The sequence below is a fragment of the Taudactylus pleione genome, unplaced genomic scaffold (assembly GCF_031769625.1).
Source record: "Taudactylus pleione unplaced genomic scaffold, aTauple2 ptg000070l, whole genome shotgun sequence".
NCBI classification, from domain to species: domain Eukaryota; kingdom Metazoa; phylum Chordata; class Amphibia; order Anura; family Myobatrachidae; genus Taudactylus; species Taudactylus pleione.
Window position 1 is genome coordinate 15594718 of NW_028284472.1, and position 25780 is coordinate 15620497.

Consider the following 25780-nt stretch of genomic DNA (forward strand, 5'->3'; position numbering starts at 1 on the left):
ATTCTGACTGGTGTGGGGATTCAGGCAGGGATACCAATGGTGGTACACAGGGCCCTTACAAACTTTTGGTATTGCGCCTTCAAATACCTAGTTACACCCCTGGAAGCAGGGACTGGGAGACTGAGGCTGGGACTGGTAGTAGGTTTGGATTGTGGCAGGGACTGGGAGGAGGCTGGAGACTCACTGGGAGACTGGGTGACTGAGTGTGTGAGACTGGGACTGGCTACTGTGTGTATGAGACTGGGACTGGTGGAGGAGGTACTGGCTGTTGTGTGTATGTGAGACTGGGACTGGCTGCTGTGTGTATGAGACTGGGACTGGTGCTGGCTGCTGTGTGTATATGGGACTGGGACTGCTGTGCTGGTGGTGGTGCTGTGTAAGTAAGTGAGGGGCGGGGAGGACGGGTGACGTCAGCACACCTGGTAACAGCCGCCGGACTCACCCTCTCTCTCTCCCTACTGCTCAGTCTCCGGGAAGTAGCGCTGGGATAGAGCCGGGATAGGGGGAGGCGGCTGATTGGCCGGCGCGGGTCACGTGGCACTGTGGTCTGGCTGCGGCGGCTGGGCGCTCGGGTGTCGGCAGTAGTCGGGAGTCGGGACGGAGGGAGCCGGGAGAGAGGAAGGGGCGCGGGCAGAGGAGCACAGCGTCGGGCGGAGTGGATGGGCTGACAGCGCCGTCAGTGGCAGCGGACGTGAGGGGGAGTGAGAGGCCGGAGAGTGACTCCCCTTCCCGGGCAGCATGGGTGAGTAACCCGGGCACCAGGGCCTGTAGTTAGGGGTGGGGGGGAGTTGTGACACATACCTGAGCGCGGGGTGGGGAGTGTTACCCTACTCTGTCACTGATACACAAGGGACCCCAACTTCCACTGTACTGTCAGAGCCATTCCCCTGTTACTGAGTCATTTATTGTATCCTGTTCTAAATGCACTTACATAATCCTGTGTGTGTGTGTGTGTGTGTGTATATATATATATATATATATATGTGTGTGTCTTCTTACATCCTTGCAGATCGCGCTACAAATCTGCGCACGCATCGCGCCATGCGATTACCCGCAGCAGCGTACGATATGGCGTGCACTGCGATCACACCATGCATTCCTATGAGTCGCGGGAGCAAACGCAGTGCACATATCTGCTCGCAGGCGCACGCCATACATGACGCAACTTGCGTACGCAGCAAAGATGTAGAAGGACATCTCTATCTATTATATATAATTTAGATCCAATTAGGTGCAAATTACTAAAGTGCTTACTGCATGGCCCGGCTATATGCTGCACTTACGGTACCTCTAGACTCGCACGTTTCTATTGGCAGCAGAGTGCAAAAATGTGTGAATCCATGGTAAGATGTGGGGGGCGTTTCTGTGCCGTTGCATCAGCAATTCACCCCCTTTGCACCTAATTGGATGAGCCCCTAGTGTGTTGCTGACACCTGGCACAGTCGACTGTATTGGTTCAGACTATTTCCTGTAAGTCACCCATGCAGAGCACCTGAGGCAGATGCCTATGGTCACTGTATGTTTTACAGGGAGATCTGTACAGTTACTAATATCCTCGGATGCTAGAACCCCTTGCGATATCAAAAGACATTATGGGGCTGATTCGATTAAACTCAATGTGCCGCTGAGCATCATGGGTTGTTTGGTTGCAAACACATTGGCCTATGACAGTAGGCATCAACGTCGCCAGTTTTCCTGCACACCTCTATGGGCTAAGTGGATTGCCAGTTACATATTTCTAGGGGACAATTAAATTTTGCGTAATGAGTGCAAATGTGCTGTTCCAGTCACGGCCGCCGGCATCACAACTTTTCTCTTGCATCCATAGAGGTGCAAGGGAGAACTTGCGCTGTTCAATCAATTGCTGTGCACATATCGGCCGCGAATGGAACCCATACATCAGCGACTGATTGGCGCAATTCCTCGTTCTGCTGACTGCGGAATTGGAGATATTCGATATGTGGCACAATCTTGAGTCTCCGATCCCGACCCTAAAATGGTCAGAATGGCGAGTCAGGATTATTTATATGTTAACATTCCCAGATCCGCCAGTTGTCGCCGATCATTGTCTGCAACCAATCCGATTGCCTGAGTATATGAATTGATGAGATGGGAGTGAATACCTCATTCAGATTGTGTTTCAATGTTAACTTGACTATCGGATATATTTAGAAAACTGTCTATAAAAGTATGTCAGAACCAGTGTGGGGGAGGGGGATTGGGGGAAGGAGGACACTGCGATGGGCACGTATATTTGCCCTTACTCCAATTTTCCTTCTTTTACTGTTATTAAATCCCCACTGCCAATAGTTCTTCTTGCCAAGTACTTGAAACCAAAGTACTGAAAAGTGAATGACACTGATTGGGGGAGCTTCATATCCCTGTACCGATGCAGTTTAAATAGGTAGTAGATGCATTCTATGGAATCGCCGTTGGCCTTGGGCGATCTCTTTGCCAGCTAGGAAAGTTCAGACTGGTTCTGGTGATGGGTTGAAGTAAAGGGGTGATCTCTGTCCCGCTGTCATACGATGACATGAAATGTTGCATGCAGTGTATTCAGATCTCAGTTGCTTCCATGTGTCAACCTGTCACCGTGGGATAGACTGAATGTGTCAGTCTTATGTTACTCCAAAGCTGCCCATGGGTGGCGCACAGGTAACAGGGTCGGAAGACCCCACACACCATCAGGTGCATACATTTCCCTTTAAGTTTTCCTGCCACCATGGTCGACCTCCTAAAGCTTCTAATGAGATGCTGGTTGAAACCGGGGAACATTGAGGGCCCAGACGTTTTGTTGTCTGCAGCCCATTAGATCTAATAGGACCTACATGTGCTGCAGAATTGCCGCATGTATGAAGACTTTTATAACTGACCTATTCACCCAAATATGACTTCGGTAGGTAAGTTGTACTTTTATATTAACCATTCAGTGCTACACTGCGGTATATATTTTTGTAGGTAGTATGCTCTTTGAAATACATAAATAATTTGGGGCATTTCTATTCTGGTAGAGTTTCCCTTCCTGTCCTTGTTTACAGTCTGGTGCCCTGATTTCAACAGCAAGAAGAAACGTGGCGCTGTGATGCCATCCAGTCAGCCTTCTATTAACAGGAGGGATGGGAATGTCTGCGGAATCACTTGATCTGGCCCTCTGAGCTTATTTCTGCTAGCCTCATCTGGCCTAGAATGGCACCCTGCAGCCAGAATCTATGCAGCAGTGCGCATGGAGCACCCTTAGGAGACTTCAGATGGTCACACCGCTGCCCTTACAGCTCCCTGGAGAATCCTGAGGATGCTCTGGGCATTGCTGTAATCATCGGTGATTGTGGCTACACCCCTGTACGGCATCACACGGAGGGGGCGTGGCCTGCATCGGCTCGTGAATAATGTTATATGCTGTATATCAAACTGGCCCTCAGTAGAAAAGAGGTTCCACACCCCTGTATTACAGAGTGGAATCACTGTTGCAGTTGGTGTACTAAGGGAGCAATTTAATTCTTTTCACCAACAGCTGCCCGCCCCTCGCGCCTGACGGAGCTATTCAATTGTTGCCAGCACCAGCATTTCAGCTCGCACCCCCATGTTTTATGCGGCTAAACCCGACCTCTATGGGTGCGATTAGCGGCATCAATTTAATAGCGCCTCGCGATCTCCCGTCACTTTAGACAGGAGACCGGGCGCGCTAAAACAATTGAATTCCGCCCTAAATGTTTTTTTGTTTTGTTTTCTTTCTACTACTTTTCACTAAAACATATTTACGTCAATTATAGCCATTATGGCTGGGGAACCTTATGAGCATTAGAGTGAATGTTGGCAGGATGGAACAAGAGATAAAAGACAAGCCTGTACAATAACACACAGATCAGGGCGATTTTATGCAATGATTAGCAGGAAGCGGTAGAAGAATGTGGTGTTAATGTGTCTGGTTCCCCAGATTCCTGCTTGTGGCTTGGATTAGAAGTATTGTCTTGGGTTCTGCCTTTTTGTTTTTTTAACATGTATTTGCACAACACGTCTTTGGTTCCATGGCTGTTTGTGTGTGTGTTTCCTCAATAGGCAGCTGTCTGAAGTCAGGGATTATGTTTACCAGTGAAACATTGGATTATGATGCACCTCCTTACCACTAGATCGCTGGATATTAGGACTTTTCCTCTTCTGTATTTAGCGACAGTCTTTACCTTGTACCTGGTTTAATAGTTTACTCCTCCTTGGTGACCTGCACATTTTGGGGGTTCATTCTGTGTTGGGAGCAAAACAAACAACAAAAAAAAAGGAACTTTGCACCATGGCAAAACCATGTTGCACTATAGGTGGGGTAGATGTAAAATGTGCAGAGATTTCTATTTGGGAGGGGTCTGTCCAAACTCAGATCCAAATTGCAGTGTAAAAATAAAGCTGTCCAGCATTTGTGGGCAATATGCAAAAGCAGGAAATATTTACCCTGCATGCAAAAATAATAATAAATGTATTTGCACCCCGTGTATTGCAGCATGGTCTGTTTTCCGGGTGCGAAGTTTCTTGCTCTTTCTTTGCTCCCAATTTAGAAAAAGCCCATTTATGACACTGCCTACAGATTGATCTGCAGGTCCTGATTGTTACATATAATAAAACCTGTTTAAACTGCTAGAGTTGCTTAATGTCTTTCTGCATTCACCGAGTCACATAAGTTAAAAGGTAAAATCTCTCATGAAATTTCAGATCGCAATCAATCATTTTGGATATTCGGGTTTGAATGAGTTAATGAGTTTGATCTGCCACCAATTCTGCTAGGGTGACATACTGTATGTATAGCATGCACTTCTCATATATAGGAAAACAGCCATATGTTTATCAAGAAAAGCTGCATAAAATAATTTGTTGTCAGAGTCGGACTGGCCCACAAGGGAAACCCCCGATGGGCCCCCCCTTTCTAGGGATCAGGTTCTGGACTATGCACTTGAGTTCTCCATTGCACATATGTTACATTATACTGCAAAGGACTATGGTGTATTCTCTACAATGCATTGATGTTACTAATCTCTGTGGAGGCTGGCCACACCCCCTCTGAAGGCTAGCCACACCCCTAAGTATGGGGCCCTATCATTGCATTCCCCCAATGGGCCCTTCGTGCTCCAGTCCGACACTGTTGTACTAAATAAACCTTATCTGACTTGAGTTCTAAGTTGCAGCTTGGTTTAATGTTACTTTCGTCTTTAAAAAAAAAAAAATTGTCACAAGTCTAATATTAGGCCAATTGTGTTTGTGTATTATTTTGGATGCCTCTGTGAATCCCATTATTGGTTTTCTGGTCTTTGTATCTTCTTTAAGTGCCGTTCCACTGAGAGATGGGCAGCCCGTTGTGACATACATAACAGATCTGTGTGTAATGATTGTGGCAACAAACTAGACCTGTTATTAGAAGTTGTATACCTGCATCTGATAGCAGCAATAAGTACAGCTTCTCCCCTGTGACATCATTAGCTGTCTGCCTGCAGCCTGATTGCATCCCCTGCTGTCTGAGTCCTTGTAGCCGCCCTAGAGAGGAGGAGACTGTCTTACAGCTGCATATAAATGTATGTTATGATGGGGACCAAAGCTAAACAATTTGGTTATTGCTGTATCTTCTAAACTAAGGCTCACAGGTTCCATTTTGTTTGGCCCAAAAATGAATTTTTTGAAAGCGAATATATTTCCTTTTAAAAAGTTATGTTTAAGCTTTCAATTTCCCCCCCCCCCCCCTCAAAAGTGTCCCCACAGCTCCGACGCTTCATATAGTAAGGCTGATATTGGACAGAACCCCGGTACTTATTAATTATATGGTCACCACTTAAGACGGAATATTAGCTGTGCGGGATAATAGAAAGGAGGACACAATGCCGCCGGTCTAAACCCCAACACTACCTGCCTGACACGGGACTTAAGATAGGCGTCAAAATACCGACACCTTTCTTAATCCCGACGCCGGAAGACCGATCCCCACCATCCTGATCGTCGCGTGCGGGGTAAGTACAACACTTAGCCCGGGGATGGGTTAGGTTTAGGGACCCCCGGGGGGACTTAGGGTTAGACCCCCCCCCACTAGAGCTGAGCGACTATACGATATGCACGATATATTGTTCTGATGCGCATCCGAATGATATATCGTATAGTGTTTACCCAATTTAAGAGTAATGCGCAGCCCTTTTTGAAGGTTAGTGGGCCGTCCGATGCGGCTTCTGAAGGGTATCAGATTGCCTATTACCGCCTTAGATCAAGGAATGGAATTATAGTAATATACAAGTTAAATATAAAGTAGGAAATGTAGTCAGCATCTCGGTGTGCGGGATGCCGACGGTCGAAATCCCGACGGCGTCGGGATCCCGGCACCAGAATCTCGACCACCGGCATCCCGAAGGTAAGTATCAGGCATTAGGGGGAGGGTTAGAGTACCGGGGTTAGGGTTAGGCACTATGGGGAGGGTTAGGCACTAAGGGGGGAGGTTAGGTTTAGGCACCGGGAGGGAATGTTAGGTTTAGGGAGGCGGAGGTTAGTTTTAGGCACTAGGGAGGGGGGGTTAGAGGTAGGGGTAAGGGTTATGGAGCATACACACGGTCAGATTTGTCAGACTTGTCAGATGAACGATTTTACCAAAGTTTTGAACGATGTGAACGATTGAACGATTTTTGACTGCATTAAAATGAATGGAATCGTCCAAGTCTGACTGCAAACACATCAGATGTCAGATATCTTTATCTGACAAACGGAAACGCGCATCGTTGATCGTCCATCGTTCAGGCATGTCAGATATGTCAGATTTTCCTTCAGATATGAACGACTGAACGATTTTTAAATCGTTATCGTTCATATCTGAAGTAAAAATCTGACCGTGTGTATGCACCATTAGTCTTACCTTCTTTCCTTATGGGTGACCGCCAGGATCTCATATCCAACCCATGAAGTAGGTTTACTTAGAATCCTGTTGTATATGAGGAAGCACTTTTTGATATAATCCCCTAATTATCATGGGAGCATGTTGTATGATATTTCTAGCTCTACATATTGATACCAGTAGTTACTTATTTACTCAATAGAAATTAATTGTACTTTTAATATATGTTGCAGACTTAATTTTTTTTTCTCCTTTATGTAATACTGTGGGACTTATTTTGGTTGCAGTAAATGCCAGTAGAATTCCATTAAAAATGTATCCCATAAATGCGCTATTTTGTGCCCTGATCCCTTGCCCGCTTTAGCTGCAGCTGAGCTGCATGGTCGGAAGTGCTACGTACTTGTTGCTTCAGTGCAAGGTACAATCAAGCTAATACGAGTATATTGTTTCTTTTTGAAACAAGTCACTCTGCTTTGCTCTTTGTGATTGATTACCTGCTGACCCCCTTCGGCAGTAGCAAGAATGTGCTACCTCCCTTCATTGCACTCTCCTCGCTACCTAATCTGTAAAAGGCTTGTGGTGACTCAATGGCACCAGGTGGAATGTGTAATGCATCCCTGATTGCTGCGGAGGACAGGTATGCGGGCTGAGACCCTCTGGTTCTTCTCCCACCTTATTCCTACAGTCACCTGCCGGAACTTTACACTTGGGAGTTTACACTTTTGTGCATTCATTTTACTACGCTGAGAGTGAAACATCTATTGCCTGGCTCAAGCTTAACTCAAACTTTTTGTGGTGAAAACCTGATACAGATGTGTCCTCTTAAGGCGCCTATCCATTAACCGACACAGAAACGACAGCACGGTTACAACATTGTAATTGTGCTGTCGTTTCTATGTCTGTGATGTCCCTACACTGGACGTTCAGTGTCGGGACTCCCATCATCCCCGTACATGCTGAATGAACCTGATGTGATCGTCAGGTTGACCAGCATTTGTAGGGGCGACGATAGATGTCGGAAACGACCAGCAGGCACGCACATCGCTGGTCGTTTCCGACCTAAATGTGCCAGATACTTGCGCGATTTGCAAGCGATTGCACGATAACGATGTCGTTATCGTGCAATCGCCTGCAAATATCGCTAAATGGATACCCACCATGACACTGATCCTTTTTGCACTATGTGGCACAGGATGCCTGGCTTGACTTCCCCCACCCCCCAAAATTTTGCGTCCTAATAGCATTGTAGCCACATACAAAGTCGCCTATAGTGTACTTGGCTCACTAGATCAAGGGGCCTATGTATCAAGCTGTTTTTTTTTTTTTTCCTTATGTAATTATGTAGAAACTGCAGTTTTGGCATAAGTTTATGAACTGTTGCTATGTACTAATAGCAGAATGCAGGCGATTTCACAGAAATCTCTGGCAGAGTTCTAATTAGCACTGCAGATCAAAGTTCCAATTACTATCAATAGTGTTCACTCTAGCTCCGGTGGCAGGCAGGGTGCCGGAGCTAGAGAAGGCACTGCCGCGCGTCGAAAAGAGGGCGTGTCTATTGACAAGGGGTCGTGTCTATAAGGAGCGTCCCCTTTTTGTCACTCTTGGGGGCGTGCCCGGCACTTTACGGACACGCCGGGGCAGCCCCCAAGCACTGCTGACAGGAAGAATAGATGCCGGGCGGATGCGGCAGGCGTCTATTCACCGGCGGTGACCAGGTCACCGCACATTTCCCCACTCGCGGGATACTGCGACCCGCAGGTGAAGACGGCACCCACAGGCTCCAGAAGGAGGGCAGGGCACCGCGCCCCGCTAAAACAGCCTAGCGGGAACGCTATATCAATGGGGACTACCATCTCAGCCCCGTGTACCACACTACAAAAAGCAAGCTTTTCAGAGTTTGCTCCTGGTAGTTTACTCCATCTTCAGCTGGTGTAAACCAGGGGTGGGCAACAAGCATCCCTCCAGCTGCTGTGGGACTACACAGCTCCTCGATTATTAATACATAGGCCCCTAATACTTTTGTTGCAAAGATATTGGTATAAAGTCGCAGATTAAGCACAACGTTGCTGCGGTCACTTGTGTTGGACTTTTGTCTTTTGCCTTTATAGTTTAGCGTATCACACAGCAGCTGCATGCAATGTCCGTGTCCAGGGTACCCCTGCAATGTAATTTTGTTGCATTAGAGATACAAAACCCCCCCCCCACATTTTGTGATAAGGTCTCTGCAAGATACAGGGCACAGCTCAGTTGCAGAATCCGTGTCACGAGAAACTGGGCTATTTACAGTGATTTGTGGATAGGTGTATTTGGACACATCTGTATTTCATGATGTTTGTTTATAGAATAGTACATTACACACTAATACACTGCCAGAAATAGCCCAGGTTATTGCACATCAACACGCAGCAGCCCGGGTTACTGTGCTGTGTGAAAGGGCCCAGTTGAAATAAGCCGGGTTGAGCGACCTGGAACACTTCAACCCAGGTAACGAGCTGGGTTGAATGAACACGTGTTCAACCTGGCTCGCTGTGCAGTGTGAATGGGTAACCCGGGTCGATGCGACCCTGGTCCCGTTCACAGCATAGGAAGAGCCGGTGCTTGGAGATTATCGCCTCCCCAAGTACTGGGCTCGGAACATGCCTTTGGTGACGCCATTGATCCGGCAATAACCCGGGTCGGGCCGCCAGTCTGAAAGGGGTCTCAGTCGGGTAGCACCTAGGAACGACAAAATCCCATATGCGACCCGGTATTGCGATGTGAAAGCGGTATAATTGAGGTGATATTGTGAGTATATTATGTGTTGGATTATTAAATTGTACTGGTCACTAGAGGTAACAATGTATATGTAGTTCCCACTAGCTTCACGTCTGTAAACATAAATATCCTTCTCTCATAGGGTAGATCCAATTAGGGGCAATGTGCAAGCAGTGACCACCATGTGCCGGCAATGGCACCCATTATAGCCTAGAGTTCCTGGTAGACCACGGGGTCTGGCAGGGGGCCTCTGTGCGCACTGGCGTGCTCCCAAAAAGGGGGCGTGTCCTTGTGACACACCTCCAATTTGTCACACTGGTGCTGGGCTTCCCTTAAGCTCTCCCCTCATGGTGAATAAATGCCATGCGCATGTTATAGCGGGGAGCTGGTAAAACATGGCATCAATTCACCTGGCGGTGATTGTTCCACCACAATTTTCCCATCCGGTTGGCTGGCGCCATCATAAGGGCAGAGTGCATTTTGGCTTTTTAAAATTGGGCAGGGTGCGGCACCTCGCTACAACACCCTAGCGGGAACACTAAGAAAAGAATAGCGTTGACTCTTTTTAACATGGCAAAGTTACAGGATGTGTCACCTTCCAGCTGGTCAGATTTCCGACCTGCTGGAGGTGCCATGGTCACCTGTAAGTTCTGTTACTGTGTTGTGGAAACGTCTAAGATCTACAGTGGTGTACGGTGAAACTGAATGGCGCACAAGCCCATAGAACGGGACTGGCGAGTGCTGAAGCAAGCCAAAATCGTCTGGATTTGTTGGATGCTAGAACATTTCCTGCCTGAAATATGTAGGCCTACCAACATCTGTAAATTGTGATGGCAGGGGAATAATGGAGGAATAATGTCTTTCATGATTTGGCCAGGGCCTCTTAGTTCCAGTGAAGGGGCGTCCTTATTCTACAGCAGGCAATGCAGAGAATTGTGTACTTCCAACTTTGTGTCAACAGTTTGGGAAATGACTATTCTTGTTTCAGCATGACCGTGCCCACATGCATAGAGAGAGGTCTATCGTAAGTGTGGTATCACAGAACTTGTCTGGCCTGCACAAAGCCCTGACCTCAACTCAGTCAAACATCTTTGGGATAAATTGGAATGCTGTCTGTGCGCCCGGCCCCACCACCCAACATCAGTCCCTGACCTCCCTTTTTATCGCGCCCTATTTTCCATCCATAGTGACGGGTTATCGGGAGCAATATTCAGTTGATTTTTGGTCGCTCATGCATTTCTGCGCACATTGCGCCCAATTAGGCGGAGTTTAGCCGTGTAAAAAGACTTAAACCCATCTTAAGTCCTGGTTAGCGCACCCAGACAGCAGTTTGGGTGCCCAAAACCAGGACTTTTTGCACATTTCTGCTCTGCACCTCAGGAGGTTACCAGTAGAAATGCTGCTGGCTGCGGCTCTCGCTCCCGAACGGAGCGACAATTGAATTGCTGTGTTAAGCTGGGCGCTTAACACAGCAATTCAATTAGTCGGCTCCACAGAAGTGTCAGGGACGAATTGTGATGTCGGCACTACCATAAATGGCTTTTTATGTGTGCAGCAGCATGTTACTCTGAATTGAATTTCCCCATCAAGCTAGACTCAGTGGATGGGGTTGGGGTACTGGACGCCGACGGTCACAATACCAACAGCGGCATCCCGACAGTCAGAATCCTGACCCAACTAGGTTAGTATCCTAGCCCCAATAACAGCCTGACTAAGCCCCGCCCCCTACTGCCTAACCTTAAACCTAACCGTCTCCTAACCCTAATAATGACGGTCGGGATTCTGGAGCCTGTATTCCGCCTGGTGTCAGGATTTCAGCACTGGTATTCTGACCGCCAGCAACCCGACCCCCCGGGATGCTAACTCTATCCCATGGCGGGCAGGAATAACGGCAGAGAAATCATACATTAAAATTCAATATATACAACACAACTTTTGCATGGCCGGTGATGGGGTTCCTTTTTATGTCCTGGCTGATTTTGAGCTTTCAGATTTAAGTCGAGGCTCAGCTGCCTTGCAGTAAGGATTTTTGCACTCTCTTTCTCATACTTGTGTCCTCTGGAATGTTTTTTTTTTTTTTTTACTATATTTGTAAATGAGGAAATGCCACTCTATATTTTTTTTTTTTTTTTAATCTTTAGGTGCAGGGCTGTAACGAGCATTTTTCCACAGGTGTCTCCCTCAGGACGAATATCCAAAGTCGTTAAATGCCATTAAATTGCCATTGGCCACAGTTGAACGCCCACTGCTTAATTCTATACTTGGTCATACCAGGTAGTTTGAGCCAACGTTGCCAAGTGTGAGTTCCCCCGTGTGCTGCAAGCAAACATCTCATCGTTATGTGTGTGGACTGGACAGCGAGATGTAACGTGGAACTTCTTTTCCTGGTAGATGGCTATACAGTACATGGTGCTGATCGATGTCGACTGATCTTGAATGGTCATGTTTGTCCAACATCATAGCATGCCAACTTGAGCTGCTCTTGTGAAGCCTGCTTTACACCTTTTTTTTTTTTTTTCTGGCTTTAGAACTTGTCCACAGAGAGAGAGAGGTGCGGGCGTAGTATTCAGAGACAGATTTTATAAGACTGATCTACTATAGGTTTCTGCTGTCAACAGTTAAACCTCCGGAGATGGCAGCCACTTCCTGCACATGAGTCTGGAAGAAGCTGTCTCGTCTATAGTCACTAGTGTCATTGGCAGGTGTTCTTGTAGCTGGACCAACAATTGTGCATTTGTTATGTACGCTGGCAGATTATTATGGTTCCCTTACCCACAAACACCTGTAACCAACAGTCAGAGCAAGCACTAGGCTCTCCACTAATTTAATGAGACTGAGTAGCTAAACAACTTATGCAATCAGTGTTATTGTACCTTATTGTGTATGCTTGATGATGATTTGGATGACTGTTCTCCCAGCTTGTCATAATGACATCACCTGCGCTGAAGAAGTCTTATTCAAGAAGGCAGTTATAAACGCTACACCCGCCATATTTAAATGTGTTAAGTCCTGTGTATTACTGAGCTACATCAAATACATGGCCAACAGAACACTATGAATAGTAGAATATAAAGACTTCTATATTGTCAGCATATTCCATTGAACTTAATAATTGGAAACAAGACGGTAATAGAACGAGACTGGGGAATAGTTGGGCCTCTCTATTTTGCATAATTCTGGAGTTCTGGGGGCTCGATTCAGACCCGCTCGCTAGATGTGTACGCTCGCACCCAGCGTATGCAAATCCAGCACACACCCAGCAAGGCAGGCGATCGCAAGGCATAAACACACCCACTATATCTTGGCGTGCGATCGCTTTGTGTATGCAGATGCCCACCAGCCTGTCTTAAGACGCCCACTTGCACACGTCATCTCCAGGAAGTGTATGCAACCATCTGTACATTAGGTACCATCGGAAGCATTCGCAGCGCTTGAGGATTACTATACCCTACCGAAAGCACTGCGATCACTTCATTGTGAATTACAGCCAGGTGACGTGTACTACGACGCTGCCTGTTAATTATGTGCGCGTCTGAAACAACGTTAAGACGCTCAGGCACGCCTGCATTCGCACCTCCACTCCCCCGTTGTTAATGGCCAAACCCTGTCACACCTACAAACGGCTTCTCCTGTCACTCACTCTGCTGGGCTGTCTGTGCAGCGAGCGAACGTTTCACTATCTCTCACACTGGTTCGCGCACGTGCACTGTGATGCGCAGAATGCAAAAATCGCCCAGCTACGAGCGCACGCATCCTAGGGAGCAGGTCTGAATCAGGTTCTGAGTTCAGATGCCATTGCTGGTAATTCAGTGCTGTTGAATGAATTGAATAGAACGCTCGGAGTTACACACACAAGCTATGACCCTATCCAGTTATACCTTATATCTGTAACTTCAAGACAAAGACTATTCTGTGGGATAGACTTCCTGAATTCTTATTTTTTTTTAATTGTAATATAACGGGTCAATATAATTATTTAAGTCCAGTGCTTTATATGATGTTACACTGATATTCTCTTCTGTACAAGTGCTGTCCCAGTAAGGAGGTCCTTTTTTTCTTTTTTAGTGAATTACTTACATTTTACCTTCTATCAGAGCTGGGAGAACCCTCATCAAAGTTTATTTCTAAGGCGGAACCAGTTCCGCAGTGCCCAACAGTCAAGGAAACAAACAGAATATAACAAGAGAACGTACACCTCATGTAAAAACAGTTACGTATTAAGACAGGGTGTGTATAACATCTTAGAGTAGGTAGTCCTATTATACAATTCAGAGCATGTACAAATCGCGTAACAATCATATATACTGTATATCCGTGGTCGAAGTGGGGCGGTATACGGCGGTATGACATACCGCCACTTCCCGGCCCCACTTCATTTTAGATGTAGAAGAGAATGCACCAGCGCTGGGATCCAGTATGGGATCCCAGCGCTGGAACAGCGGCGGCAATGTGGAGGCGCTGACATGTAGCCGGAACAAAGTACCTGGTCCCGGCTGCTCTGTAAGCACCACGCACTGGGCGGCTGCCAGCCAATCATGGGACTCGCGGCCGCCAGCCAATGGCAGGGCTCGCAGCCACCAGCCAATGAGAGGCTGCCAAATGGCAGCTTCTCATTGGCTCGCAGCAGTGCGAAATAAACTGCAGTGAAGACCCGAGGATCCCGGTGGCTCCACTCCAGCAGCGCAGGCAAGAGGGAATTAGAGAGGGGAGGGTGTGAGAGAGGGAATAGAGAGAGGGGCAGACAGAGGCAGGCTAGCTATTGTAGGGGGTGAAAGAGAGAGGGAATCAGTAAGGGCAGGGTGTGAGAGGGGAGCAGGCAGGGAGAAGTGTGAAGGGGGGGTTTAGAATTACAATGGGGTGATATGGAAGCAGGGGCCCATGGGGGGGGGGAAGATTCAATCTCCATACCCCCACCTCTAAATTGCCACTTCGAGCACTGCTGTATATAGATAGCACAAAGGCTGGATAGTAGAGGAGCACCTGCTAAGGTGAACGAGCTTGGGTCGGAGTAGCTCCCGTGAAGGGGATTGGGCAGGGCGGAGTAGCACCTGCAAAGGTGAACGTGTGAGGGGGAGTAGCACCCGTGAGGCTATCAGTATTAGAGATGGAAATTGAGGGGAGTACAGAGGAATTTGGAGCACAGATTAAGGAGTGTTTATGGTAGAAGAGAGCATATGGTTTGTGGAACACTGTTAAAAGAGTTCCGGGTTAATCTGGTCCCTGATTGTCCATTTGCGGCCCAAACACACTGTCATGCTGTCTTACAGAAATCCAACTAGTTACATTGGATAAGGCGTCATTGTAGCCCTAGCGGAACATAAACTTGTAGCAGAAGTTCTGCAATTACCTAAAACCAACCTGTTATCTATCTGTAAACAATTTAGCCTCAAGAGATTTAACTTTCCGTGAACCAGGTGGAAAAAAAAGTCTACAAGGCGAAGCTTGTGGTGTACCTCATACCCCATGCTATACTTCATGATAAGTATACTCATTTACTACACAGTAATTCTGACTGTCAGAACATCAATTCTTCCCTTAATAATTTCTAATAAACTTAGTCGGCTCAGTCTTAATGAGATCGCTCTTGGCTGACATCAAGGCAGGTGATGTGTGAGATGTCCACAAGCATTTGACAAACGTGCATCACTGCGCTAGCTCTCGTTACACTAAACCGCTGTTACTACGCAAACTGGCAAGGTCGCATCAGCAGCTACACGATACAGCAACTTGCGCGCAGTGTTTTTAAATATGGGTATAGGCGTTTAAATCTTGCTGTGGTATATCACTCCCCACCTAGTTCACCGAAGGTTAAGGAGGATATCGGGGCTTATTATTCTGAATATTGCATTTAGGTGCACAATTTGCCCTGAACCCCAGTGGCCAATGAGCAATTGGCTTCCACATGTCTAGAACAAGTTAGACAGAAAAATAAATTGAATTAAATGGCTGCTGAGCTGCTCTGCAAAGTTTTCATTAAAACGTAGTGAGTTCCAGCTATTGATTGAAAGGTAACTTTATATACGTGTGTGTGTGTGTGTAATAAATATATATAAATATATTATATTCACGGAAATAACTGGTGGACGCTTTAAATTTATTGAAACATATAAATCTCCCATCATGCTTTGCTGACAGATTTTTGCTGACAGTGACCTAATCACTGAGCTGCTGGTAGTCTGGTTGGACCAGCTTGTGTTTGGGTCCTGCCTGTACAGCTTTAACAGTTGCAGAGAAGGTAACACATAATGGATTTTGAAGACGATCTCTCGCCAAAATAGTACTTTATCCCCCCTCCCACTTTAATGCTTATGGTGCTTAAATCTAACAGTACACTCAACAACAAGAACCACATTACACCTTTTTTTTTTTTCTTTAATGCCTCTGGTGCTTCCTCTATACTATACTACAAACATTAACGTAAATCCCATTTCACTTATCCTGCCCATCCACTAGCAGACTTGTCCCTGAAAGATCAAAATATCTTCACAAATCGTTCACCAATTCCTGATGATCGTTATCGTTCATGTGCATGGTCATTTTGTGCAATCGTTCACAAATCGTTCAACGACCATAGACCAACGATTTTCAAAGCAGTTAATAAAAGTGGGCTGAAATATTTATTTAAATCTTTGTGTTGGTGGTTCCGCTGTTGAAAACGTGGACCGATTGCACGATAACTATGTCCAATAACGACTAATTAACGGGCAAAACAGGACGACTCCAACGACCAGCGGGATCGTGCATCGCTGGTCGTTTAGGTCATTTTACTGCCCGATTTGTGGACGATTTCCAAGCGATTGAGCCATAACGACAGTCGTTATCGCTCAATTGCTAGGTTTAATGGCCTAGTGGATGGGCAGCATAAGTTGCCGGTGGTAGAAGGCTGGCTAGACAATCCTAAGGTTCCGCAAGTGTCTGTTACAAATGGTTCATCTTCAAACTGCTACTATTATTATTATTTTGTTGTTTTTTAACAGTGAACTGCTGAGACTAACAGCATGCACAGACGTCCTTTAGCTTTGGGTTAAAAGAACATAGTAGTAGAGCAAAATTTAAACTTGTGGTTATCAACAGTGAGAAACATTTATGGGAATTAAATAATTTTTTTTTCGTGCCAGAACTCTCGTCACTTTATTGACGGGAGATTGTGGGGCGATGTTTCATTGCTTTTGGCGCCCATGACGTGTTACGCGTTGCGTCCAAATAGACTGCGTGGAGCGACTAAACCTGACTAAAGCCCTGATTAGCGCATGAGATAAATCATAGTTTAGGAACCTTTTAATCACTTTGGAATTATTATCCCTATATTACTGACCTGATTTTCAGGATACTGTCTGTGATGTGTTTTTTTTTTTAGTTTTTTTTTAATTTTACCTAGAAACCTTAGACTTTGGAAAGGGGTGAGGTGGATGTTAATTATATTTACTCGGGTCATGTGATGCTATTCATACACCTATTTGAGAGGACAAAGGTTAAGAAAGATAAGGATACGTCTTGCTGGTAATGAACCCAGGCTGTGGTGTTAGCGAAACCTGAACATAGAGGGTTTAACTGTTTTTTTATTTTTTGGGGAGTGTTCCTTGACTCGCACTGAGGGAAGCATCTGCTTCCCACATTTTCCAGGTTTGTTCTCAGCTCTGTTATGGTTTCTGCTTTTTACTTGTCAGGTCCCAGAAATACTGTAAGCCGTGTTTAGCTACGTTCTTGGAGTGTAATACATGCGCACGCCACCTTCTGGAGAGATACTGTCCCGGCCTGAAACCGGTCCCTGCCTCTTTCGCTATTTTAATAAGCATCGGGCAAGTGAGTGTGGCGCATTTTAAATTTGGCGCTGACCGCAAGCTGCTCGTTGTCCGGCGGCTAATAGACAGTGGGGCTATTTTAACTTGGCGCCAGGCCCAAACCAATTACGGCTCACGGACCGACAGCCAATGAGTAGCAGCTGCAGCAAGTCAAACTCTCCCAACGGAGCCTTCAGTACTGCTCTGCCCTCTCGCTGCGTCTGACGTCAGACACCGCCGAGCGGAGCGGTCAGTAGAAGAGGACATCACTTGAAGAGCTCTGGGGGCCATAGAAGAGGCCAGAAGATGTCGCTGCTAGCCAGGACAGGCCAGCGGCAGAAGAAAGATGAGGACTGAAGAGCGCTGCAGGTGGTGGAGGTTACAATAAGTGTAGCTATTGGGTATTGGTGAAGGGAACCACGGATAAGCTGCTGAAAAGGACTTCATCGCTGTCATTGGCTCCAGGCAGCTTTGTAAATTGTAGGTAACAGGGCACAAACTTTTGCTGGTCCTCTGTTAACATTAAATGGTGAGCCCCATGTTTTGTGTACATGTAAGAAATGAATGCTGGCAATCTGTGTATGGTTATCTGTTTCATGCAAAATGTTTTTGTTGCAGGAAAAATGTATAGTTGTGTTATAAACAGACTTTCTTCCGGGTAATGTGTTACATATTACATTAAGTTTTTTTTCATAGGATTTGGAGAGTGTTGGTAACTAGAGTGATTTCAGTGGGTGCTAGGCTTCTTAAAACTACGCTGTGGCTACCACATTTATCTAACCGTCTCCTGACTGTTTATATAGCTTGGTCCACCACTGTCGTCATTATCTACCTGCTTTAGGTCTCAGAAACGTACAGCTTATATATACACAGTGTGCAGACGCCAGTATCCTGATCTCATTCAGGATATCAGCGTGAGCATTATGCCGAGCGGTTGGATTCCGGCATCCCGTCTGCCGGCAATATAACTACATCCCACGGTGACCACCAATATATCCCTCACTTTGTTTTAAGCATGTGGACCAGGGAATGCTAGACCTATATGTTCCAGAAACATTACTTGTCCCTTTAATTGTCCCGTTGGGTCTCCTCTTACTCCGCAGGCGCTGCCCTTTTTATATATATATATATATATATATATGTGTGTGTGTGTGTGTTTTACTCTGCCTATCGCTGCTTCCTTAAAGCTCTATTACCATCTAAAGCAGTAAACAGGAGGAGAGCCAATGAAAGGGCGCAATGTCTTTTGATTGCAGTCTCATTGGTCCTCTCGCGCCCCACAACTTATCATCCAGAGTATCAGACGAGCCTGGTTCTTGGCTGAGCCGGGGCTCTAAACAGATGCACGGAGATGGCCGCTCATCCTGCTCTCCTCCTCCTTTTTTTTGGACAAAGAGATTGGCACGTTTCCGTGAAATATTTATAGTGGTCATTATCTAATGGTAATTAATGGCATACTGCAGTTTGTTAATGGGAATTTCTTTGACAATGTTAATGTGGTTCCACACCCAGAAACTGGCTGTGAGCTTTCTACGGAGGTCTGTAGCATCCTGAAGAACCAGTTCAAAGTTCCGGCCCCAAGTGCTGATTAATATTGCAATGTGGTGGCTGCAGGACTTGTCTGCCTGCCACGTCTGGAGTCTCCTCGCTGTGATAAATATAAGGACGAATGAGTCATTTTGGAAATGGATGTTCTTTTTATGGCTTCAGTAGCTATTTAATTTTGGCAACATTTTAAAGTGTGTTTTTTTTATTTATTTAAGCTATTACGGTATAGGTGGTGGTAAAGTAAAATGTCAAATTAATAGAGTCTACTACAGGTTGAGTCTCCAATATCCAAAATGCTTGGGACAAGGGGAATTTTGGATAACGGAATATTCCGTATTTTGGAATATTTGCATATCATAATGAAATATCTTGGGAATGGGACCCAAATATACACACAGAATGCATTTATGTTCTATATACACCTTATACACACAGTCTGCAGGTAATTTTATACAATATTTTCAATAATTTTGTGGCTCAAACAAAGTTTGTGTACATACATGAAATTCAGTTATGTTTCATATACACCTTATACACACAGCCTGAATGTAATTGTATACAATATTTGTAATAATTTGTGCCTTAGACAAAGTTTGTGTACATTGAACCATCAAAAATCAAAGTTTAATTTTCTCAGTCAAGCCAAAAAAATTCCGTATTTCGGAATATTTGGATATGGGAGACTCAACCTGTACTTGCTGTAAGCTGAACCAAGTGAAGGTTTTGAGCTGCTCAAGGTTTTACTTTTGACTGATAGGTATTTAGTTAACCACAAGGTTACAACAAGCGATAATTAATGGGCTGCCCAAAAACATTTGAAATACTTTGGGCGCTCATTAATTATTACGGTGCGAAAAACAACCCAATTCCCCTCCAAGTGTCCGTAAGCGCCGTATGTGGGAAAATTACAAATATACAGAAACGATTCATTGTAAACTTTGCGATTAACGTAACTGCGGTCAGTAGGTACGGTGAATGGGTACAATAGGGGAGTTGTTAAGTCATACCTCTTCTTTTATGATTTGTAGTTGTGAGACTGCTATTGTTCTAACACTATAGTATTAATACAATTCAGTACTATACGTTTAATTAGTTAATGAATATACGGATCGTATGGTTTCCCACAAAGGAAATTATAGAAAGTGTGTACCATGATGGGGGAAAAAAAATTATTTATATATATATAATATATAAATATATATATATATATATATATATATATATGACATTAAAACTGCGTTACCTGTATGTAGTAAAGTGTTTCTAGGGTCATGGAAGCACTAATCTAGCTGCGTGCGTGAGTGTGTGTATATACACACACACACACACACACACACACACACACATACCCAAATCCGGGGTAAGCGTCACTCTAGCAAACAGCAGAAAAAATTAGACAAAGACTCGGCGGTCTAGTCAACGTTTCAATTCCCAATCGGAATTTTCATCATTCCTATTGTGCATTGAAATGTTGACTAGACCGCCTGTGTCTCATTTTTTTCTGCAGTTTGTTCGAGTGCCGCTTACCCCGGATTGTTCTATTATTTGTTTGAAGAGGGCACCGACCATATTTTACTGCTTTGTTTGGCCGAGTATCTGGATATATATATAGAGAAGGGTGCACCTCATGAGTAAGGAGTAAATAGCAATTTTACTGAGTTATATGCTCGCATACATCGGAATTTAAAAACAGTCAGCCTCACGATCATCCCCCCCGGTACGTAATCCCCAGGCTTGTAACAGTCGCGGCTCCCGTCCGGTTCTCCACAAGCTGGAACCCTGCTCGTGACGTCACTGCATCACACATCTGCTCAACCACGGCCAACGCGTTTCGTCAACTTTGTTATATATACAGTATAAGCCGAGGTACCTAATTTTACCCCAAAAAACTGGGAAAACTTACTGACTCGAGTATAAGCCTAGGGTGGGAAATGCAGCAGCTGGTAGTAACCCCCCCCCCCGGTAGTGCCCCCAGTAGTAATCCCCCCCCCGGTAGTGCCCCCAGTAGTAATCCCCCCCCCTGGTAGTGCCCCCAGTGTTAATTCCCCCCCCCCCCCCGGTAGTGCCTCCAGTAGTAATCACCCCCCCCCTCTGATAGTGCCCCCACAAGTAATTCCCCTCTGATAGTGCCCCCAGAAGTAATCCCCCCTGGTAGTGCCCCCAGAAGTAATCCCCCCTGGTAGTGCCCCCAGTAGTCCTAATAAAAATGAAGAAAAAAAAAAAACTTACCTGAAACCCTGCTCCTGGTCCCGCCGCTGCTATCAGCTCCTCCGGCCGCTTTGCATTATGGGAGAGACGTCGTCCTGACGTCTCTCCCATTACCCACTGCTGGAGCCGGAAGATGGCTCCCGCAGTGGGAGCAGCAGCAGCCGATGAGAGTCTGACAGACTCTCATCGGCTGCTGATTACAACAAACACACAGCTGCCGGCTCCGGCGGCTGTGTGTTTGGCAGTGTGTAGTGCTGACCGAACTCCGTCCGGTCAGCGCTACACACGTGGTGCAGCTGTGTCACAGAGACAGTCTGCACCGCGGCCCGCATGGTACACTACTCTGCTGCGTACCGTGCGGGCATGACTCGTGTATAAGCCGAGGGGGTGGTTTTTCAGCACAAAAAATGTGCTGAAAAACTCGGCTTATACTCGAGTATATACAGTATATAATGTTTACCTGTCACATTAATCAGAAAGAAGGAAGGATCAGCACATGCATTGTAGTTTCAAAGTGAAAAATTCCATTTAGTTAGAAAATGTACAAAAATACAGCCCAACGACTCTTTCAGTCATGTGGATTTTCCTCAGGGGCATGAATCTACATGATTGAAACGGCTGATGGACTGTATTTTTGCAGTGTGATGTGATTTTCACTTTGAAACTACAATATATACTCTATGTGCTGATCCTTACTTCCTGATTTATGGGACTGGTAAATACTATTATTTATGGATTTTGCACAGTGCATCATGATCTAACAGTTTATGGTTGAGAGCGTTTCTTGCACATATATACTCCTCCTGGAGCAAGATTGAATACAGGTTGCTAACCTGTAAGCTCCGGATCCACATAAGCAACTGGGAACACTGAGGTCCACTGACAATTCTCAGAGGAGGTAGGTAGGTGGGTTACTGGTAGAAGAAGGGGGAATTGCCTGCTATGTCAGTCCTGATCTGATACCCCTGAATAAATGGGACAAATTGGCTGAAACTGGGGATGTCCGTTCATGAACAGCATTGCTGCAGCCAGATACTTCCACTAATAACCAAGGAAATTATCAGCATAGTAATTATGGGAACAAAAATCTAGTGAACGGCAGACAGGTCATGGTGCGATGTGATAGGGAAGACCTTTATTGGGATGATAGAGGACATTCTGTCTCAAAGACCGTGATTGCCGGCAGTTTGCCGTATATGGGGTGCTCTGTTTCTGCATTTTGTTGGTCAGGACACTAGATTGTAGAGATAGGAGGAGGATGTCCTCCACCACCCTCCCCAATGTGATCATGGTACCTATCATTACCAGTGGCAAAGGTAGACCTAGATCAACGGTCCTCAATGATTGTTCGCTCAAAATGTAAAGCACAATCCTCCAAGGTAGTATTTTGTACCTGCCGAAGACGGCAAAAGCTTTGGAAGGTTACAAAGTTGCCTATGATTTGAAGTAGGAAGGTGCGGTATGGGTTTTTGGAGGCTGGTTTCTTTCTTGGCTAAAATTCTACAGTAAGGATGGGCCTTGGAGGAGATTTCAAACTAGGTACCGTGTATAGGGAACAGAGCTTTTTTTGGGGGGGGTACTTAACGATGGTTTGGTATGGCTTTCAGTTAAACTTCTGCATTCTTAAAGTACTGTAGGATGCAATTGACTTAGTAGTAGGTAGAAGAGGGGAAGGAGAGAAGGTGATGGTCAGAGAGGGGGAATGGGTTATTGGAGTAATCAGAAATATCACAATGGTGAGTGAAGACCAGGTCAAGCCAATTCCCACTCACATGGGAGGGTGAGAAGGTCCATTGGGAGAGACCAAATGAAGATGTGAGGAGTTTGCAGGCTGAAGATTCTGTGCGGATATCAATTGGAATATTAACGTCACCTTGGATAATGGAGGGAAGGCCAGAGGAGAGAAAGTGAAGGAGCCAGGAAGCAAAGTTGTCAAGGAATTTGGAGAGAGGGCCAGGGGGACGGTAAATGACAGCTACTCGCAGGTGTACTGGTTGGAAGAGGCGTATAGCATGAACCTCAAATGTAGAGAAAGTAAGGGATGGTTCAGAGGGTAGGAGTTGGTAGGAATAACCTGGGGATAGAAGGTCCCCCACACCACCTGATACCCGGGCCAAGGGGTGTGAGAGAAGGTGAGGCCCCCAGAGGAGAGCGCTGCGGAGGAAGTGGTGGAGGAAGTGGTGTCAGAGGGTGATATCCAGGTTTCAGTAAAGGCTAGGAGATGCAAGTTTTTGGAGATGAAAAGGTTATGGGTGGGAACCAGTTTACCGACTGATCTGGCATTCCAGAGGGCACAGGATAGAGGGATATTTTACTGATAGAAATTGAACGCCACATACCAATAAAATCATTAATGTTCTTTATCTGTAGGAAAATAAAATGTGGCTTTAAATGCATTTAGTGGAAAATGTTTAATCTTTTCTTTTTTTTTTTCTGGTGACTGTAATACCCTACAGTGCAGAGGTGACTGAGCAATGCACTGCCTCATACTGCTGCCTATTCGTCAGTCTTGGCATCAGGTGTAGGTTCTAGTGCTCTGTATCTCCTAAATGTCGTGGTGGCATGGACAAGCAGATTTCGCATCAGGCTTAATGATGCCCGTCGTATAGTGTCACTAATGTGATCAGCTACCAGATATGGATCAACTTGAACGAAATGTCTAAGTACAGTACTTTCTCCATTTAAATAATTTGTATGTGTTCTGTACCTTTTAATTTTGTAATCACTTTGTAACCATCTCTTGTCTTTTGAGGCTCATTTAGACCTGATACTGGGGCATTATGGATGGCTTAGTGGTTAGCATTTCTTCCTCCCAGCACTGTGATTCCAATTCCCGATCGTGATTCATTTATGTAGAGTTTGTATGTTCTCTTTGTGCTTGCTTGGGTGTTCTCCTGAGTGCACCTAAAGTGCTGCTGAATATTGGTGCGCTGTATAAATAGCTGTTGGGAAGTAAAATAAATAATGCTCTCTCCATCTGCCGGTGAAGCATATTAAAGATCAGATAAATAGTTTCTTATGGGCTCGTTCCAACTACAGCACTCTATAGTGTTAATGCTGCTTTTGACTATGTAGACTGCAGCCTTTGTGTTTTCCTCAAGTGAAAGGCAGCACGTGTAGCGGGTGTCCGTGTTTGGCATGGTCCGCGCACATCCTTAGCCCGCCTTTCCTGCATCAGATGTGAGGTTTGGGAAAGTTAATTTTAGACCGTTCCCTGCCTTCTCACATGCCGTCCATATGAATCAAAGCCACTGAAGCAAGCTGCTATTAGGACTGCACTGCAAGAGCAAAATCTTATATATAACATTCATTGGTCTATATCATGGGTTCTCAAACTCAGTCCTCAGGACCCCACACAGTTCACATTTTCCAGGTCACCAAGCAGGTGCACAGATGTATTCATTACTCACGGACACATTTTAGAAGATCCACAGGTGGAGCTAATTATTTGACTTGTGATTGTGAGGAGACCTGGAAAACATGCACTGTGTGGGTCTTGAGGACTAAGTTTGAGAACCTTTTGGTCTATATGCATTCGGACACCCCCTCCACCGATTGGGATGAAACCAAACTGAGGTGGTCCAGTTGGATGCTGGCCAGGTTTTAGGAGGGTTGAGGTCCTGATAGGACCCTCCCTTTGGTGAACGCTAGGCAGAACTTTGACCCGTGGAGCCTGTTCTGGGTGGATTTAAATGAAAAGGTCACAGGGCTGGCAATCGGTCTGGGATTCCTAATGGAGTGGTTGGGGTCCCGGTCGGACCTCACGGTGGAGTGCGCTGGAAAGAGCTTTGACCATCGGGAGCCTGTTCTGGGCCTTCCACTGGATGGATTTGGACGATATCGCATAATAAAACTTTAACTTGATGATTAAACCCGGGCAACGCCTGTTACTTCAGCTTGTACTATATATAATTGATAATGTTTGGTGTTTTCTATAAAAAAAACAAAAAAACAAAACCCCCAAAATAAACGCACAGTTCCAACAATGCACGTTTGTGTATTTGTTTTCCCATCAGAGGCCTGCCCTCTTTCTTTGTGTTTTGTTGGTAGTTCCTATTCATTTGGGTGGAAAGAGGGCAAAGCCGAGACATAACCAGAAAGAAAAAGCAGAAACAACTACTGAAAAATGCAAGAACGTCAGAAAATAAGAATTAAAAAGTGCAAACAGAATATGCTTGTCGTGGCCATTTCCACATTACTACGTTGGGAATGTGAGGGTCTTTTCTTTGCATATAAATCCCCTTGGTGTTCTCCTGTTTTACAGCAGACTGATGTCCCATGACCTATGCTTCTGTTTGGAGCCCATTGCCTCATGGACAGGACGGCTTTCCTTGTGCCCGGAGCTATTCAACTCACCGCGCTGTTAGCCCAACTAAAGGATTTCTTCTCCCACCTTCCCGATGGTGCGAGCAGAAATCGGACTAAAGTGCCATCCGCGATGCTGTTTTTCAGCTTAGCGCGTCGCTAACACCCTTTCGCTTGTCACTAAAGTCGGAGACTAAACGCACAGTTTTAGTTGCGCTAACTGGCTTTCTCTAACTTACGTGGCTTTAGTCGGACTTAACAGCGCTGTGAATTGAATACTGTAGCTCCGGGCCCACCTTCCCGGGGCTATTAAGCATCGTGCTCAATTGAAGTGTTT

The 25780-nt window shown here is 45.6% G+C and overlaps 1 protein-coding gene across 2 annotated transcripts in view; it reads left to right on the plus strand.

Annotated features, from left to right (window-relative positions):
• The first annotated feature begins 445 nt into the window (after positions 1-445).
• CD2AP (CD2 associated protein) overlaps positions 446-25780 on the plus strand; it is a 137742-nt gene continuing 112407 nt past the window's right edge. For both annotated transcript variants that reach the window (XM_088467274.1, XM_088467275.1), the window contains exon 1: positions 446-742. In XM_088467274.1, coding sequence (XP_088323400.1) covers positions 739-742 — 4 coding nt within the window. In that variant the 5' untranslated portion in view covers positions 446-738. The remainder of the gene's footprint in view (positions 743-25780) is intronic.